Genomic DNA, 20,278 nt, shown 5'->3' on the forward strand with positions numbered 1-20,278 from the left:
GAGTCTGGGGGACATTTTCAGAGGCAGGAAGTGAGTGGCTGTAGCTTATCCTCCTCAGATAATTTTCCTGACATCTTCCAGTTGATCAGACATGCTCTTGACCTTCTGTGATAGGTTTCCTGAATTTTTTCAGATGTAAGAATTCTGTTAGGGAAAAGAAATGCAGACTGGAAAGCACAGTCATGGAGGCGTGCCCAGGAAGGGAGCCAGAAGGGTCAGAGGTCAGCCTGACCCTTCTTCTAGTCCTAATTTTAATGGGAAGTTTTTGTTTTGTTTTGTTTTCTTCCCCAAATAGAGATTCCTAGGAAGAGATAGAGGTCTGAGTCCCTCAGGTGGACTCTACTTTGTGGCAGATCCAAATGGCATCCCCAATGCCACAGGTGTTGGCTTAATTAAAAGAGGGAGTCCAAAGACCAACCTTCACATCATGCTTCCAAGGACCTCTCAATCTCACCCCTTACAACTCACATGACAGATACTGGTTCCTTCCCACCTCAGGGCCTTTGCACATGTTAGTCCCTCAGCCTAGAAAGTGATTTCCCTTCCCCTTCACCAGGCCACTTATGCTCTTTCTTCCAATTTTAGCTCAAAAACCAGGAAGTGTTCCTCCAATCCCCAGACTATATATATGTTCTCATAATGCATGGTCTTACTGCTAATAGTAATTACATAATTAATTATGGAATGAGTCATTGAATGTCTGTCTCAAAAGGATCTATGTATCACCATTATCTCTGTGGTTCACTTTTTAAATAGCTTTAATGAATTACAACTGACATACAATAAACTACATATATTAAAGTATACAATTAAATAAGTTTAGACTTATGTCCACATCCATGGAACTGTCCCCACCAGGAAGGTAGTGAACATGTCATTCACTCCCAAAATGTACCCTTCAGTACCACCCCCAGTCAACCACTGTGATCACCACCAATTAGTTTGTGTTTTCTAGAGTTTTACATACATGGAATCATAGAGTCTACACTTTTTAAAAATCAGGCTTCTTTCACTCAGCATAATTATTTTGAGTTTCACCCATGTAGCTGCATATAGCAATAACTCGCTCTGCATTGTTGCATAGTATTCCATCATGTGAGTGAATCATGATTCATTTACACACTCTCTTTTTGGCAAACATGCGGTTGTTTTGAGTTTGGGACTGTTTTAGTATCTCTTCAAATGTGATGTCTTTGAAGTGACTGTTAAGTCTCTGAATATTTGCATAAGGCACTTACTTTGTGTTTGATGGGCAAATGCTTTTCATTTGGGATGAATATCAAGGAGTGGCATAGCTAGAGCTCCAATGGTAGATGTAAGTTTCATTTTTTAATAAACAATCTACAGAGCACTTTTAACCCCAGGATGTGTGAGGATCGCTCAACGCTCAAAGCTCTCAAGTGTGCTTTGAGACCTCCAGGAACAAAGGCAGTGGGGAAGAGGAAATCAGTACCAGAAAGAGGCTGCAGGCAGCAAGTCCCGCCCCTTACCTGTGGCCCCGCCTCTCACTGCTTCGCCCCGCCCCTTACCTGTGGCCCCGCCTTCCACTGCCTCGCCCCGCCCGGATCTGGTCGCCCTGTCAGGTCCCAGATGCACTACCACACGGGTAACTCCTTTGGTGCTTCCATTACTTAGGTGCTAGCAGCGAGGGGACTGCCCATCCTATGTGCGCCATTTGCACCCTCACCCAGACCACTGCTGCCAAATTCGGAGCCCTAACTAACTTGTCTCTGTTTTCCCCAGGGGACACTTAAACTGGCTTCAACTAGATCGAAGAGTACTGGAGCACGACTTCCCTAAAAAGTCAGGACCCGTGGTTTTGTACTTTTGTGTCAGGTATGTACACCTGGTATTCACACTTTGGCTTCTCTGTCTTTGTCATAAAAGTCTGGAAGGATGAAGTGGCTCAAAGGAGGGCGATTGTAAGTTTGCCTTGTGCGTTGCTAGGGATAAAGGTTGTAGTGTAGCTCCGTTCTCAGCGGATGGAAACACAGGCGTGAGTGTGCAAGGCGTGTGTCACTGCACGTGGACACAGGTATTGGCATTCTTGCACTAGGATGCGTTTGTGGAATAAAGATCAAAGTTTTCTTTTGTCGTTTTTCAGGGGTGTGGGAAGTGGGTCGGATATCTCATACTAAACCGAGTCCCTCACAGCACCTGCCTGGAACTCTTTTGGTGGCAGTTAGGAGCTCCATAATAAAAGCCTTGGTTTTCTTCCCTTCTATCACAAAAGGCCTCTTGAATTTTTTTTTTTTTTTTTTCTCTATCCCAAAGAGGACTAATTAAAATCCAGCAGCAAAACACAGGTCAGTGTATGTTGTGGCAAGGGAGGAGAAAGCACAATGGTGTGTCAGAAATGGTTTGCATTTTCCATTCACTAATCTAAGACATTTCATTTAATGACTGCAAATGACTGCAGAGGAAACAGGTTTTTTGTGATACAGTGCTTTCAGCAGTCAGGACTGATGCTTCTGTTTGCAGTAGGCTGTGGGAAGCTACCAGGGGGCAAAGTCCGACTCCAAGCTCCCAGACCAGCAGCTCTGAGCTACCCAGTCTGTGGAGCCACCAAGTCCTTTCTGTCTAGAATGTGGCAACAGTATTGCAGAAGCACTGAGAGATTTTTTTTGGTTTGGTTTGGTTTTCTTGTGCTGGGGCTCCAGCCCAGGGCCTCCCACATACCAGACAAGTTTTGTACAAATAAGCCACACCCCCAGTTTTCAGATACCATCTCTTCCACCCAGGACACTGAATCTGTGTTCTGTTCTATGCTAACAGACATTCACAAGGAGGATACAAACGATTTGCAGTTCGTTTCCTCCTAAAGAACTGGGTCAGGATTGCAGTTTTCCATATAACCACCCTGAATCCACAAACGGGCATTTCAAGAGCCCAAGAGTTAAAGGGTCCATTTAACAGACTGAAGTGGATGACTTTACCTCAGCTGGCAGAGTCAATTCAAACTTGCATTTAATGCCTTTTTGATTTGTTTAACAGCTGTGGACATATCAGAGCTAATCTTAGCCATTTCCATTGCTGATGGGAATGATTTCAATGCCATATTCTCTTTAGTGGTGTCTACAGTTTCTCAGATTAATGGAAAAGTAACCATAGAAAGCAAAGACTTTAACAGTTCCGCCGGGAGGGGCAGGTGGTGGTGGGCAAGACTGGAGTTGAATTGAAGCAGTTCATTAACCTGTAATGCAAGGGGGATAAATAACTCTAACTGTGCATCAGCCTCCCGCATCCTCCTGGTACTGTTTTTTCCATAATTTCCATAAAGGTTGTATTGAACATCAGACAGTGTACACAGACATTTCAATTTGCACATGATTCTTAACATAGGAAGTGCAAATCTAAAAAGCCACATATTTTGATTCTTTTTTTTTTTTCAATAGTTATTCCAGGAATTTTTCAGCTTCAAATCCAGAGGCAAATTTTCATTAGCAGGATAGCAAGTACCAGTATGTTCAGATGCTGATAAGCTGTCACATAAGTCCCACCAGCTCACGACTTAATACCATGTACAGAAAATATTCAAGTTTTTAACCTTTCACATCACGTTAACAAAATCATTAGGAGAACCAGGCTATCATAAACTTTTAAAATATGCTTTTATTAGGACTGGGGTTGTGGCTCCGTGGTAGAACACTCACCTAGCACATGCAAGGCACTGGGTTCCATCCTCAGCACCACATAAAAACAAAGGTATTATGTTCAAATACAATTAAAAAAAATTTTTTTAAATGTTTTTATTAGTGCATTTTGATTATATATACTAGTGGGGTTTTTTTTAACATAATCATACATGTATGGGGTTTAATTTGCCCCATTTCAGTCCCCAGTCCTTACTCTTTCCATCCTCTCTTCCCTCTTTTATTCTTCTTTCTTTACTTTATTAGTATTCCTTATGTTTATTTATTGTTGTTGTTTTTTAAAACTGGTATCACCCTAAACTTTTACAGAGGGCACATAGTTCTGACTGGTCAAGGATCATGGAAAGTTTCTCCTTAGAAACAATTCTACAAAACAACAACAACAACAACAAAAAAAAAAAAAACCATGGGATTCAAATTTTAAATGTTTAAAATGGATTGAATGTACAGCTGTGACTCCAAATTGCCCTTTGGTTTGCTTTCTATTACAGGATGTAAAACTAGTCTTAACCAATGCCATGATAAGCCAGGGCAACTGAAGCCTTCTGTAAAGTCCCACTGTTTTCTGCCTTGTACCAGAAAATAAACAACCAGCAAATTATTTCACCTCTTTAAAAAAAAAAAGTCATTTATACTAAACAATGGAATGATGTGGGGGTTCCCTCCTTCTTAGAAAAAAAAAAGTTTCTCTTTCTGGTACTTTTCTTCAGTGTTAGTCAAGAAAATACTGGACTTTGTTGCATGTTAGGTATATTTATTCCCAAGTGTCTGAAAAGAGGTGAGTCCTTGGTGGGTTTGGGGAACCAGATCCTTGCAGGACAGCCTGGGACACTGAGATTGGTGACAGAGGTGTTGGTCCCCCAGGTAGTACAGATTGTTTCAAGTCAAACCAGAGAACACAGTGGGACACAGTTGCTTGCAAAAGACAGAACTAGGAAGCAGGGCGACCACAAGACTCAAATATTTTATCTGATCCCCGGCCAGAAATGACCCTCTTGCCATGGGCCACTCGTGTTTTTAATTGGCCAGTAGGAACCTCACAGAACACTCATCAGAAAAACATCTCCAAATCCCCTTTGAGGATGGTTGTTCTCTGCTATTTCTTTCTACCACCTCCTGGCACATTACTGCTCCTCTTTGTCTAACAATTGATCTTTCTAGAAGGTCTCAGGTTTCTACGTCTGGTTCCCTCCTAGACCACTTCACCTGAGTTCTTCGGATTTAGCCGTCCAAAGCCAATGTCATTACCATCCCACTCCTCCTCTCTTTTCCCCAAATCTTCTGTGGTCCCTGGAGATCTGTGTCGTCATTGTTCACTGCCTCGAGTAGACTGTAGGTGCTCTTTCCCTTGCTCCTCTTCTGTCAATTCTTACGTACTCGAACTCTCTGTTCTGCTTCCAGAATCTTCCTCTGCCCTGTCCTCTGTCCATCCCTCCTCACTGCCTGTTCTGAGTCTTTCATCTGCTGCCCCCGGACAGCTGGCCCCTTGGTACTGGCCAGAGGATCCTGGCCCCCTCACTGTCCTGAGTTCCCATTCTTCACCTCTCTGAGCAGCAGTACAACCAAACACCAATTGTCTGTTTTCTGCCAGAGGAGCCAGATTCTCCACCTGGGTGTATATATTCTCCAGTTTGACCTTGATTTTCAGCCTGAGAAAAATTCTCTGTTTGTAACTTGGTTCCTGTCTAGGGCTGCCCACACGTGTTTCTTCCAAAGGAATGATAAGGTAAACTATCTTCATCAAAATCCCAGACCTTGGAGTAGATTTGAGTCCATAAAAGAGCTTCTGCCCCCATCGGGTACTTTTTCTCGACTTTCCCCATCCTGTCTCACCTTTGCCCTTTGCTCTGCTCACAATTTCCTGTTATTCTGCATCTCAGAGAGCTCTTATATCCCTCCATTGTGCTCCGTGCACACCCTCTCAGCTGCAATTGGGGCCTCATAAATTTCTCCTCGATTTCAACTTTCCTTGCTCAGCTTTGCTTCTGCTCTTGGGTCCTGCCTAGTCTCCCCAGCACATCTTTCTAGAATGCTCATCTGATCCTTGCTCACAATTTTTTTCTGGCTTTCCATTATCCTTGGGGGGGGGGGGGAAGCATGGCCTTAGCAAGCCCTGTCCAGTCTGACTTCTTCTCAGCTCTCCAGCCTCATTGCTCCCTTGTGTCACCTCAGCCCATACATGACCAAGAATACCTTCACCCATAGCCATTGTTTAGTGCTATAAGACAATTCTCAAAAAGAGAGAAAATGACTCTCATATTAACCAGGCAAGCTTAAGTAATAGACAAAGAAAAAAAATAAGGAAAATAGAGGTACCCACACAAGGAAATCTGTGTATGACTTTTGGTAGGCACAAGTTTTGTGCTCAGAATGAATTCCCACATGTCAGGGCTGTTCCTTTAATCATGTGCTCTTTAGCAAGTATCCCTGAAGTCCTGGTCATCTACACTGTTTGTAGAAAAATTAACAGATTAGATTTGCCTCCTCAACTTTGATTTTGCAAGGAATAAACCGAAGTGAGCAACAGCAAAGAAAGACCGAGAGGAGAGTCCAGGAAGCTTTTATCTGAAAGAGAGGATTTTACAGGCACTGTGGATTTGACTTGTCAGTGTCCCCCTTGCTGATGTCCTCCTAGCTACAGCAGTAGCTACTTCCTGTCCCTCCCAAAAATAGTGATGGCATAGATCTAAAATGAAGAGGCTGTTAACTAGAACTTGCTGAGTGTCCCAGTTAATATTAAAGGCCATTGCAAGTCTAAACACCAAGAGTCCTCAGCTGTAGAAGCTCACAGCTTTTCATTTGCTCTTTTCTGCTACCCCAAGTTAGCATTCCAAATATGACATTTGTGTTCATTATGCAATGAAATCACTGGGCCATTTAATTAACACTTGCTGTAAATATTCAATGATTCCCAAATGCCAAGGGGTGGCTGTGAGAGGGGAGGGGAGGAGCAGGGACGGCAGGGGAGACCTGGCTGATGTCAGCTAGCTAGACAGAGATCAGCCATCACAATCAGAAGCTTCCAGGAGTTGAACAAGGTGCTGAGACTCCCCAAGGCTGCAGAGCCTGTGGGGTGTTTAATACGCTTTTACCCATGGACAAAGAACACGGACTTCTCTCTGCATCAGACTATGATCAAATATTCTCTGGCGGGGATCATCTGAGCTAGCAAGGGTGTGACATGCCTCATGGGACTCAGGGATCATATGGTGCTGGGTTTGCCCTGGTGTTGAGGGGGTTGCTCCCTTCAACTCAAAAGGAAGCCCCGAGGCTCGGTGCTGCTACATGCATCAAAGAAGCAACATTACGATGAAGGTTTTGTTGTTTATCAGGTACAATGAGGACCACAGATCAGGAGGTAACTGATGTTGAAAAAGTAGTTTGTCACAGCTCCCAAGAGGAGGGGGGCATGCTCCATCATGACACGCAGGGCCCCATGGGGAAGTACCAGGGCCTGTAGTTGGGGGTAGGGAAAGAAAGGAAAATGTGGGTAAGAGGCTTTATTGAGGCTTCTGTGGGTAGGAACAGGTGAGGGGGGTAAGCAGGTTTAGGTTTGGCTAGTATGAACGAGTTCAGTGGGCTCTGGGATTGTCCCTAGTTGATTGTGGCATGTCCCTGGAGTAGTCAGGGCAGGTGAATAATGGCCCCGGCTGTGAAGCCGATGGGGCTGGTGGGAGGTGTGGACTGTGGTTTGGTGGGTTGCATGAGAGTCACAGTTCTTATTGTCTATAAGAAGTGGCAGACCCTTTGAGGGGTGGCCCCTCCAGAGTCAGCAAGGTCCCAGATGTCAAAGCATCATAAAGATGTGGCTAATCCACAGCGGACTTGAAACCGTGCATGCAGACCCTCTGCATCTAAGACCCAGCCTTCAATTCCCTGGGTTTACCCAAAGACCCAGATTTTTCTTTGTGAGCCTGCTTCTTGAGGAAGCCTCTGGCCGCCCAAGAAAAGGTAGTGCAACATCGCCACCTATTGTCGAAGACAGGGATCAAGGACAAAGCTCTCCTGAAAGTGTGCAAAAGAACCACATTTTTACAAAAACCGTTGCATCCAAACCGTGAACGCTCCCCATGTGCCCAGAAGTCTCCTCTCCCTGGTGCGTGCTTGTGTGTGAATGGAGACATCTCAGATTTTTTTTTTCTTTTTTTCTCAAAGTTTTTATTTTTTTCCCTCCACAGTTTCCCGGAGCAGATGGAAAGTTCAGGATGAGTTAAATGTCCAAGGTTACTGAATAAGAGTATGACAGGTCCGTTGCTTCCAGGGTTTTCCTGGCAGTTGTCTTGGTGATAAGGTTAACAGGAAAGCTCTCTCCACTTCCTGTCAAGAGGAGGGTTTTTTTTCCTATATCTCAGAATATGCTTGCTATTTCCTCTTCCTTCTCTGCCTCTCAAAAACAGATGGCAGGAGGTCGGTGGAAGTGAGTGCTGTCTCCAGAGACATCAACGGGGCCTCCTTGTTTGAGTTGTCCATTGTTTAAGAGTTGAAAGGAGAAGACAAGTGTCATGTTTTCATAAACTACTATTCAAGAGAAAATTGAGGCTGGGAGTGTGTGCACAGAATGTCATCAGGACTGAATTCTCAAAGTCAAACAAATGGGATAAATGGAATTGCTTTGGAAATTAAGTTGTTTCAGACCATACAGATTTAAACTCAATGCTATTATCATAGTAAGGTTGCTGTCAGCCTCGGGAGGCTACTGCTGCTGTTCTGGTATTAGGACATGTTAAGTCAGTAGCTGTTGTAACCACTTTCCCTGTCACCAGTGAGAGCCGGGACAGTAGAGTAATGACTATCTATCTGGGGTGTAAAGCCCCTCACTCGGGACTGGTGACCACTTGGAAGTCACTTGTTATTTCTTCTCCCTCTTTATTATCTTCATCACCCTTTTCACTGTCCAATAGGAACTCCAAACAAAGAGAGAATGGAGAGGGGGGGAAACTCTTCATTGACGGCCACTTACTAAGCCCATATTTGTGCCAGGCGCTGTATTTGGGCTTGAGATACAAAAATGAACAAGACTTGGCTCCAGCCCTGAAGGAGTTGGCAGCCCAGTGAGAAGGCACCCTAGTCATCAGAAGATGACCAGACCATGGGCAGAGTGTGAGGCAGACCATTATTATGGGAGTAGACCATAATAATTTTGACTCTAAACTTCAAGGATCTGTGATAACTTAATTTTCAAAGCAGTGCCATATGTTTTTAATCCCTCCCCTGAGTTCTTCCTCTTTCCTTCCTTTTTCTTTCCACTTAATGTATTATTTTAACTACCCTTGTCAAGAGCCCTTTGTAAAGGATATAGGTTTATTTTTGATAATTAAATCCAATTGAACGTATTTTGCTTTGAAATGTAAAATTTGCCACTGCATTTCAGTTCTGCATTCTTCGAGAACTGAAAGTTGTACAATTTGAGGATTCCTCTGAGACGATTGCAGACTCTAATATTCATGGCCCCATAGACAGCTGCTTTGGGGGCCAGAGGGGATGTGGCCAAAGATCAGTCAGTCTTCTCCTTCCTGGGCTTTGCAAGCATGAGGATCATTTTGTAATCCTCTGAAATTCTGCAATCCGTGACATGATGGTAATCGTGCTACTCATGTCTACTGACTGAGAGGATCTACTAATACCTGAAGTTACACTAGATCCACTCACACATTTAAGTGAATCTATACTGTATTCACCACAGCAACCCCCGCACACATTTGAAAACTGAGAGAAGACAGCGTTCACTTAGGGTATAGACAAGAGGTTTTGTCTGGAGGGCGTGTCTTGATCTAACCTATGGATATGTTTCGTTTGCCTTTTACGATGTTGGCTTGTTGGTTTTGCTGCTGCCGTTTTATTGTGGTCTTACTTTGTATTAGTGTCCAATATTTAAAAACCAGGAGACAACTCAGATGGAGAAGCATCCACTGAGTCCCACTCTCTTCTTTTAGCCTGGAGAAGAAAAGCCCAGAGAGATTGTGTGACTTGTCCTAAGTATACAAAGCAGGGACTAGATTCCTGGTCTTTGATCCCCTCCCTAGAATTCTTGTCATCAAATTGTAACACTGTACTAGAAGACCAGAGAGGTTGTTCTTCTCGTTCTATTTCCTTCACCCCCTACCTCTTTTGGTCCATCCAGTTTCTAACAGCCAAGCAGCCAGTGCCTTCCTAGTCTAGTCTGAGGGTTGTCGCACCCACTGAGACTCTTTTTCCCTCTGATAACACTGCATTTAAATCATTCGCCATCCCAGCTCCTATATGCTCAGCATGCGATCTTTAGATAGTACAAGCACATTATCTAATTAAAGAATTTAATAAACTCCAAAGTCCATGTGCAAAGGCGCATTTAATGTAAACTTAAATAATGTCAGCATGTTTCAATCTTGACCAAATCCATAGGCTCCATCCTGATAGGAATTCAATTCTCATTTGGCTTAATATGCATTAATATGTCAGTGCTAAGGACACTTACCACGGTGCACTGCGTGTGCAGAAATCAAGTCACACTTCACCACCCTTGGGAAAGCACATAAGGAGTATTTCAAAGAGAAACACACACCTTGTTTGATTAAGCAGAAGACATTGTCTTTTTAAAAATCCATCTCTATGGTGATTAGCTCAAAAAAAATATAATGAAATCAAATAACATGAAGAATTGGAAAGCGGGTAAGGAAGGCAAAGTGGAAGGAGACTCGGTCTGCTCCTAGGGAGGGATGGCAAGGGAGCCCATTGTTAGTCTCTGGGGAGACCCTCAGGCCTGACCATTCTGACCTGCTAGGAACAGACATGAAAAACACTGCCCGCAAAAAAGAATCAGAGAAAAACACTCCATACCATTAACATTGGGATCTCCAGTCCTCACCTCAACTCCAGTAGCTCAAGAGAACCACAGGTTTGTGGTCCCCCTGTGGCTCATGTGCCATTCTCCTCTTTCAGGTTCTACATAGAAAGCATCTCCTACCTGAAGGACAACGCCACCATTGAGCTCTTCTTCCTGAATGCCAAGTCCTGCATCTACAAGGTAGGAACACTCTTCCCCGCAGCTTTCCTCCAAAAACCTGAAAGGATCATTCAAAGCTAGAGATACCAAGTTGCTGCCCCTCAGGTGACTTTATGGATTCAGAGATGTGGCTTCTATGTCAGTGACTATAAATAAGTGAGAGCTTCATGGAATGAATGTCATTGGCTAAATAACGAGACCCCTTCTCATCCCATTGCCATCCCTGGCTCCTCCGTGAAGGTGTTCCTTAACCTCGACCAGATGTTGAAGGTCTTCTTATTGATGGAGACAAAGGAGAACCTAGATGAGTAGGACAAATGTGGTATTGAACTTGGCTCTCAAAAGTAGGAACAAACTTACAACCAAATACATGCATGTTTGACTATTTTTTGATGATTAGCTTATCTCCCAAAAGGATGCTACAGCACTTTACATGAGACAATTCTTCTCTTTTCTTGAAGCCATATACACCTACATTTACCAACACGACCTTGGAGTGTGGTGTGTGTGTGCGCGCGCGCCTGTGTGGTATACTGGTGATGGAACCCAGGGCCTCACAGATGCTAGGCAATGCTCAACTACAGAGCTCCACCCGCAGCCCATGGTAACCATTTCAGGGTATTAAAATACCTTTATTCTAGACCCATTACCCCTCTCATTTGCCCCTGACAGCCCCCACTCTGCTTTCCATTTCTATGGATTTGACCACTCTAGGGACTTCATATATGTAGAATCATACAGTATTTATCCTTTTGTGACTGACTTTTTTTTCACTTTGCATAGGTCCTTAAGATTCATCCATTCAGGGTAAATAATGTCCCATTGCACGTAGAGACCACACTTAATTTATCATCCTTTGTCCGTAGATGTATGGGTTGCTTCCACCCTTTGGCTATCACGAACAATGTTGCTATGAACACAGGTATACAAATATCTCCCCTAGACCCTGTTTAAAATTTGGGGAGCAGGTAAACACCAGAAATAAAATTGCTTAACTATATTTACCATCTTTTGAGGAACAATCATACTAGTTTCCATAGAAGGTATACCAGTTTACATTCCTACCTACATTGCACAAGTGTTCAAGTTTCTCCATATCCCACCAATACTTGTTGTTTTCTGGTGTGTATGTGTGGGAATGGGGTGTCTTAAATAATAGCCATCCTTATGGAAAGCAGTGATATTTTGTGATTTTGATTTGCATCTCCCTAATAACTGGTGATACTGAGTATCTTCTCACATGCTTAGTGCCCATTTGTACATCTTTAGAGAAATGTCTACTCAAGAGACACTTGTAATTAAGTGGGACAATCCTTGCACTGCATCCAGTTCCCCCCTACACTGGTAATGTTTCTTTTCATTGGATAACCCCAAAGGCCCACCACCTTTCTGGCACACGCCCTCTCTTACAGACCCCACCTGGGTTAAGAACTACTGAGAGAACATGTTTGGAGTAAACACCCATTCTGCTGGTTGCCCCCAACATGCACATTGTCTTCATTCATTTTCCCTTGCTATCATAAAATACCTGAGACTGTGTAACTTATAAAGTAGAGAGGTTTATTTAGTTCACAGTTCTGGGTATTCAAGAGCATGGTGCTGACTTCTGCTCAGCTCTGATGAGGATCTCATGGCAGATGGCATCACAGTGGTGGAAATGTATGATAGAGTGGTGAGCGGTACATACAGAAGAGATCAAGCATGTAGGATGGCCTCAATTTATAAGAACCAGCACTCATGAGGTCTGCTTCACCCTTATGAGATCCAACCCATTCTGCAAGACCAATGTCAATTCATTCATCCTTCACACATCCCTGTGACCTAATTCCTATCCAGTAGGCCCCACTTCTTAAAAGTTTCACTACCTCAACACCAGTCAGTCTGTTGAACTGGCCAGGTCACAGCTCAGCCAGGACCATGCTGTGCCTTTCAGGACACCCTGTCCTTGCAGTAGAGAGCACCCAAGCAGCACAAAGAACTTCAAATCCAAGTGTGGCTGTTGGCGAGGTGGTCACAGGAGGTATTCGAAGGATTCCAAGGAGATCCTGCAGCCTGTATTTTTGTATGTAACTTACTCAGGTTTGGGGAGTTGCAACACCCACCAAACTTTAAAACCCAAAAGTTGAAATGAGGTACCAGCTTTGGCTTCCCCTTCTGGAATCAGCACATTCATTGCACAGAGTAGTTCCAGCAAGTGCAAATGTTCAGTGTGACGGAGGGCCTAGCAGTGGTCAGATTCAATTCTGTGCAAACACCTCACTTGGTGGCAGTTGCTGAGCGGGGACTTAACACTGGGCTCCAACCCAGCACACTCACAGGATAGTATTTTGGGGTTTTGCTGAATGGAGGAAAAAGACACTAATTGCAGCTCTGGGTACTTGCAAATTCCTTCCTCTCTTCTCATTTTCTCATTATAAAGTGGAAATAATAATACCATGCAGATACCTCACAGATTGTAAAAGAACCTGATGGTTTTTTAAATGTGAAAACATTTTTTAAAAGTTGAGAAATAAAAAAGTGAGCACTGTCCACCAGGTGGCAGACTTGAGCTAAAGAAATGACTGGGGAGCCGCTGAAGTCAGGAAATCACTCCCAAGCTGCGCAAGTAGAAAGTTGCCCCAATGGAAGGTGGTAGACACCTGGGTCAAAGCGAGAGGAAACATTTTCAGGTTTTGGAGCTGTTCCGTTCTGTCAGGTCACAGATCCTGAGCTGGAACCAACTCTGGAATTCTTGACAATTTTTAAAAAGAAGAAATCCTCAGGTTTCCCAAGTGGAGGTGGTAATGCCTGCTGAGCCAGCCACATTTAAAGTCACAGTGCCACAGCATCATCCCTGTTGCTGAGTGGGGGGTGAACACCATTCGGGAATCCCAGAACTCTCTTCTCAAAAATCCTCATTTGAGTTTGGTCTGGCAAGTAAGAGACCACAAATGACCCAGGATTGGCTTCTCTAAAGTTTATCCCAAGACTCCCCTATCTCCCTCCCCTAGTCAAAGTAATAGTTCCATTTGCATAAAAAGGTTTACAAAATGTTTTGTTTGTTTTGTGGTTGATGTTGTTTGTACCGGGGATTGAACCCAGGAGCGTTTACCTACTTACTGATCTACATACCCAGCCCCCTCACCTTATTTTATGGTTTATTTTGAGACAGGGTCTCACTAAGTTGCTTAGGGTATTATTATTATTATTTTAAACAAATGACAGCAGAACGCATTACAATTCTTGTTACACATATAGAGCACAATATTTCATATCTCTGGTTGTATATAAAGTGTGTTCACACCAATTCATGTCTTCATACACATACTTTGGATAATGATGTCCATCACATTCCACCATCCTTGCTAACCCCCTGCCCTCTCCCTTCCCCTCCCACCCCTCTGCCCTATCTAGAGTTTTTCTATTTCATCTATTTCTCCCATGCTCCCCCTCCCTACCCCACTATGAGTCAGTCACCTTATACCAGAGAAAACATTCAGCATTTTTTTTGTTGTTGTTGTTGTTGTTGTTTTGGATTGACTAACTTTACTTAGCATTATCTTCTCCAACACCATCTATTTACCTGCAAATGCCATGATTTTATTCTCTTTTATTGCTGAGTAATATTCCATTGTGTATATATGCCACTTTTTAAAATTCATTCATCTACTGAAGGGCATCTAGGTTGGTTCTACAGTTTAGCTATTGTGAATTGTGCTGCTATAAACATTGATGTGGCTGTGTCCCTGTAGTATGCTGTTTTTAAGTCCTTTGGGTGCTTAGGATCTTACTAGGTTGCTGAGATGGGTTTCAAACTCACAACCCTCCTGCCTCATTCTCTGGAACTGCTAGAATTACAGACATACGCCACTGTACCTGGCTTACAAAATGTTTTTTACATATAGTTGCTTCCTCCTAACCTGTGAGGGGGTAGAGCAGGAATGATTAACTTCTCAGAGATGGAAGCTGGTGAGAGCTCAAGTGACGGACTCCAAGAGAAAGAACCTGGAAGCCATTTGTCAGGCGGTGCCCTGATTCCAGCTGTTGTGAACATGTAAAGAAATAGGAAGCCGAGAAGCAGAGTGATTAGGAGTTTAGCTTTCGCTGGGACAGACTCGGTTTCCCTTCCCAGCTCTGTCACTTAGGGAATGCACTAAATGTGAACACCTTCTGCAATGTCTCCAAGTTTGGTTTTCCTCTTTGAACAAAGAGATTACAAGGCTCTATGCACACCTTCTTGGAAGTACTTAGCACAGTTAGCCCCTTGGATTCAGCCCTGAGGAGTTTCTGTTGGCTGTCCATCCACATGGCCACCCGGCCTTCTGAGGCTTTGGAGAGCCCAGGAGACAGGGTCAGCCTCCTGGCCTGTCACAGCTACCCCAGGCTTCTGTTTACCCAGCAGCTTAACATCATCAGCTCTTGGGGACCGATTCCCACAGCATATTAGAATCAAAGTTGTTCAGGTGAAATTAACTGCTATCCCTGCTTCCTCAAAGACCTACTTCACTCACATTTTAAAATATAAAGATTTATTTTTTTCTAGGGGCTGGGGTGCAGCTCAGTGGTAGAACTCTCACCTAGCCTATGTGAGGTCCTGGCTTTGAATCCCTAACACTAAAGAAAAGAAGTTTTAAGGGTATTTTTGGGTTTTGTTTTTTTTTTGTTTGTTTGTTTGTTTGAGAGAGAGAGAGAGTGAGAGAGGAGAGAGAGAGAGAGAGAAAATTTTTTAATATATATTTTTTAGTTTTTGGTGGACACAACATCTTTATTTTATTTTTATGTGGTGCTGAAGATCGAACCCAGCGCCCCGCACATGCCAGGCGAGTGCGCTACTGCTTGAGCCACATCCCCAGCCCAGAAGTTTTAGTTTTATCAAAATAATATGCGGCATAGTTTTGAAGTTAAATGTTTCTAAGAGGCTTCTGATGAAAACGTGCCCACCTCTTTTCTGACCCAGGTCCGACGACTGTCAAGATGGTAGTTGTTTCTTCTAGAGCTTACTTCTATTTCTAAATAAATGGCCCTTTTGTTCCTGATTTGTCCATTTTAGGTGGTGAATTCTTTTTAAGATAGACGAGGATTAGGGTGACCCATAGAGCCACCCACACTTTCCCTTTTTCCGTTTCTCAATAGGGCAATAATGTAATTCTGGGATAAAGCCATAGTCATCAGCATGCCATTGTGATGACTAATCCAAATAGTATCCATTCTTAGACAATCAGTTGTTGTACCTAGAGGGGTTAATTGCCTTGCTTTTACTTGTTGAGTTTCTCTGTATTCTTTATTTCCCCTCCCCCCTCCAGAGGATACACAGAAACAGATACAGGATACACAGAAATCCTACAGATTCCCAAATGCATTCCAATATTAATCTCCAATACAAAGGTAATTCCCCAGTTCTCTCTTTGGTTTGATTTTGGCTGCTGCTGCTGCTGCTGTTGATTTTCCCGGGACCTGCCCTTGGGAATCCTCTGCCCTTCTGCTCCAGCTGAACCTGGCCTCCTTCACAGCTCTCACCCAGGAGCACCCCCAGCCCCCTGTCTTTCCCACCCCTACATTGTATCATTTCCTCTGCCTCTTGGATCCTTTTTTCCTTTTTTTTTTTTTTCTTTTGGAGAACATTCACCAGTAAATCCCAAGAAAGCATGTATATTATGTAGTGTCATTTGTATAAAATATCCAGGTCCTTGTGAATCTGAAAATGTCTTACCCCCATATCTAATGAATAGTTTGGATGCAGGAATATAGAATGGTCACGTCTCTGACTATCAAGTGCTATTCTGCAGAAGTCAACCGTCCTATCCATTATAAGTGATTTTCCCATCCCAGCACACGTGCACATACACACACACACACACACACACACACACACACACACACACACACACAATGAGATCTTTCAGGATCTCCTCTATTTCTCTCGACCTGAAATTTCAGAAGTGTGCCTGTTGTGGGGCATAATGCTGGGAATTCATGGACACTTTTAGTCTTAGTCAGGATATTCTCTATATACCAGTCCTTGTACAAGGAGATTTGCAGTCTTCATTTCTGGGGGGTCATGTTTGTATTGTTTCTTTACTATCTTCTCCCCACTGCTGTCCTCTCTTTTTGGAACCACTGTGCTTCCGGTGCTGAGTATAGCCTCCTGCCCTTATTTCTCACCTCCCCAACTGGTCATCTCTGTCTCTTTGCCCTACTTTCTGGGAGACTTTTGTCAGTATCAATCTCTTCTATAGACTTTTTAACCTTTGCTGTCATTTTTTCTTTGATTTCCAAGAGTTCCTTTATGTATCTGATTTTTCCGTTTTCTATATTGTTCTGTTATTGTCTCAGGAACAGCACCTCTCCTATCGCTCTTATTATTCTATTTATAATGCATACACTCCATGTCCTCGCTGCTTCCATCCAGTTCTTTCTTTGGCTGTTTGTTTTGATCTCTGTCTTCCCTGTAGGAGGTTTTTCTCAGTTGTCTGAGGATCCTGGTGTTTCCACTCAAATTCAAGAGTGAGGAGCTTAAAAACTACCTGAATGCGGTGAGGGGCCGGGGTCCTGGTGCTGTCCCTGTGGAGTGGTCCAGGGGCAAGCTGTTTTTTTCTTGGGGAACCTTGGATACCAGCATCTGATATCTTTTCTCCTTGGCTCTTAATTCCTCTAGAGATGCCCCTTCCCATTCCCACCTGGCATATATTCTATTATATCCAGGATTTGAGAGGAGGGAGTAGACTGTGCTCTAGATATAGACTTCCTTTTAACAACAGCTTCCTGTTCATCCTCTCTAGAGAACCGAATTTTTGATCCGTTCAACAGCAGCCAGACAAGAAGAGGTGTTTCATTTTGTTTCATTTCATTTTATTATTTTTCCCAAACTATATATACCATCTCCCCACCTGCCTCTCTACACAGGAGGCAGAAAAAACAAGAGAATCTCTTTCTCTCTCTCTCTCTCATTTTCTCTTCCCTCACCTCTCCCTATTGTCTACAAAAGAGTAGGGCGAGATAATCATAATCTATAAGTCACAGAAATTTAAAATATGTCTGTGAAAGTGGGGCTGTAAAGGTCTGTTTTAAGTGGAAAAGGAAGGCGTGTGGGTGGGTTTATTGACACCCACGTGGCCCTACAACATTTCTGTTGTGTTTTAAGTCATCAAGGTGACAGGTGAGCAATGGAAAGAAAACGCATGGCCAAGGAATGGATAAAACTCATTTGATAGAAATATGTGTCCAGTTCCATGGAAAACTTACATGGCAATTCAGCCTGGCCTGGGATGCTCATGTTTCCTGGGAAGAGGCTAAGGAGACCCCAGAAGCATCTTGGCAAACCTTCCCCACCCTCCCCTCTCCTAGGCCAACTAAAGAGGTCCATCAGTCAGCCCCTGTTGCAGGCAGTGCTTGTCACCCTAGACAGAGTGACTAGATTCATGTGAACTCCAAACTCTTCCCCTGTGTCCTGGCTGCTGGATCGAAGTCCACTGGCTCTGAGTTCTACAGTGAGAGAGTGAAATTGCTGTCACAGTAACCTCCAGAACTCTTGCAAACGACAAATGCTAGGTGTTTTAGTCAGCTTTTTTACTGCTGTGACCAAAGGACCTGAGAAGAACAATTTTAGAGGAGGAAAGGTTTATTTGGGACTCAGGGTTTCATAGGTCTCAGTCCACAGACAGCTGGCTCCATTCCTCAGGACCCAAGGTGAGGCAGAACATCATGGCAGAAGGTTGTGGCAGAAGAAAGCAGCTCAGGACATGGTACCAGGAAACAGAGAGAGAGCAAGACAGCTCCCCTCACTGTGGACAAAATAGAAACCCCAAAGGCATACCCCTATGACCCATCTCCTCCAGCCATAGCCCACCTGCCTTCAGTTATCATCAGTTAATCCCTATCATTGAATCTCGTATTTTAATCATATAGCATTCCACTTCTTAAGCATATTCACTGCACTTAAATTATGCTTAATCTCAATCCTTATCTTGTCCAACAAGGATAACCAAAGAACAAGACCCACAGTTGTCATCTGAAGGTGGACTGGGCTGGAGGAAAAGTTGGCATGAACATTTTCTGAGTGGATTTTGTGGTCAGTTTCCACAACTTATCCCTGGACTAAGCACACAGACAAGGATCAGAAAAGTGCTTTAATTCATTGCTTTCTGAACCTGGGGAGCAAGGATTTGCACATTTCTTGGGGTATTATGATCTGAGCCTACAGACATGCACTGAGAGCAGATCATGACAGAGAAGGAAAAGCTTAAAATTCCTATTTTGAGTGTGCTGAGGGTCTCGCCCAGCCTTCCTTTCTGAAAAGTCTGCATTGGTCTGGGAGTTTCACTTATTATTGGAGTTTAAGTAATTATCCTTGGGCTATATTTGCTACTTAAGCCTATGTTATCACTCTTGTTGATAATGAAATAAATGGTCTTTTGTTGAAGATCCTACAAGAGCTTTGCTAATGAACAGATGACATCATATCATCTGTAGGTGAGAGAAATGAAGCCCAGAATCAAGTCCTACAGGATGGAGAAACTAACATAAATATTAGCCTCAGACTTATAGAACCCTGGTCCTTATCTTTACCTTTGATTGATGCATATTTGGTGCATGTATTTGTATGACAGGGAGCAGAAATAAAGATGGACAGGGAGAGACTCCTCTTTTTCAGTTCTCTAGAAACAAACCCCCATAGACCTGTCATCTTGGCTGTGTCCAGACTTCTAAAAGAGGGATTCCTTGGGATCATAACATGGGGCTGTCTGCAGCAACCAGCATGAGAAATCTCAGTGGCACAGAATTAGAGTCGTGGCTCAGCAGGAACGACATGTCCTCCCATGGATCATGAGACAAACATGAAGTGACTTGACTGCTGAAGAGCTGGCAAAGGGCTGAGAAGGAGGGATTGTGCAAGAGCGCAGTAGTCTTATCCTGCACCACAGCCCGTGTTTGCCCAGGGGCAACTTTGTGTAGCATTATGACTTGTGCAATGAGGCATGGCAGCTTCACAAACATGAGAAGGAAGAAGAAGATAGCAAGCTGAGCTAAATGCGGGCTTGGTGACCCACTTTAACCGTTTACACTGTTTTGTCAGGGTCCCCTACAGAAACAGAACAATAACATACACATGGATACGGTGAAAGACATTTATCATGTGGGGTTGGCACATGTGACTGCAGGCTAAGTCCATGATCTGCCATCTGCAAGCTGGAGTCCCAGGAAAACTGGGGGTGTGACTCAGTCCAACCTCAAAGGCTAAGAACCAAGGGTTGCCAGTAGGGTAAATACCAGCCCAAGAGCAGGAGATGAGATGAGCTGTCTCAGTTCTAATGGCGAGGGATGAGAAAAAAGGAGTAAATTCTCCTTTCCTCCACCTTTGGTTCGATGTAGGTCCTTAAGGAATTGGATGATGCCCACTCACATTAGAGAGGGTCATCTCCTGAGTCCACTGATTCAAACACAAAGCTCATCCAAGAATCCCCCCACAGGCACATTATGTTTAATCTGGGCACCTCATAGACAGTCAAGTTGATACACTAAATGAGTCATGCTCACTTACATACACACACTGACACACACACACACACACACACACACACACACACACACCATGCTGCCCATCTCTTAAAAAAAAAAAAAATCTTACTAAAGATTCCTTTAGGCACACCAATGTGGCAAAACTATA

The 20,278-nt window shown here is 43.6% G+C and overlaps 1 protein-coding gene across 14 annotated transcripts in view; it reads left to right on the forward strand.

Annotated features, from left to right (window-relative positions):
• Frmd4a (FERM domain containing 4A) overlaps positions 1–20,278 on the forward strand; it is a 571,051-nt gene that overhangs the window by 446,421 nt on the left and 104,352 nt on the right. For all 14 annotated transcript variants that reach the window (XM_078023496.1, XM_040277346.2, XM_040277343.2 and 11 more), the window contains 2 exons: positions 1,744–1,836; positions 10,572–10,656. In XM_078023496.1, the coding sequence (XP_077879622.1) occupies positions 1,744–1,836; positions 10,572–10,656 (178 nt within the window). The remainder of the gene's footprint in view (positions 1–1,743; positions 1,837–10,571; positions 10,657–20,278) is intronic.

The sequence above is a fragment of the Ictidomys tridecemlineatus genome, chromosome 10 (assembly GCF_052094955.1).
Source record: "Ictidomys tridecemlineatus isolate mIctTri1 chromosome 10, mIctTri1.hap1, whole genome shotgun sequence".
NCBI lineage: Eukaryota > Metazoa > Chordata > Mammalia > Rodentia > Sciuridae > Ictidomys > Ictidomys tridecemlineatus.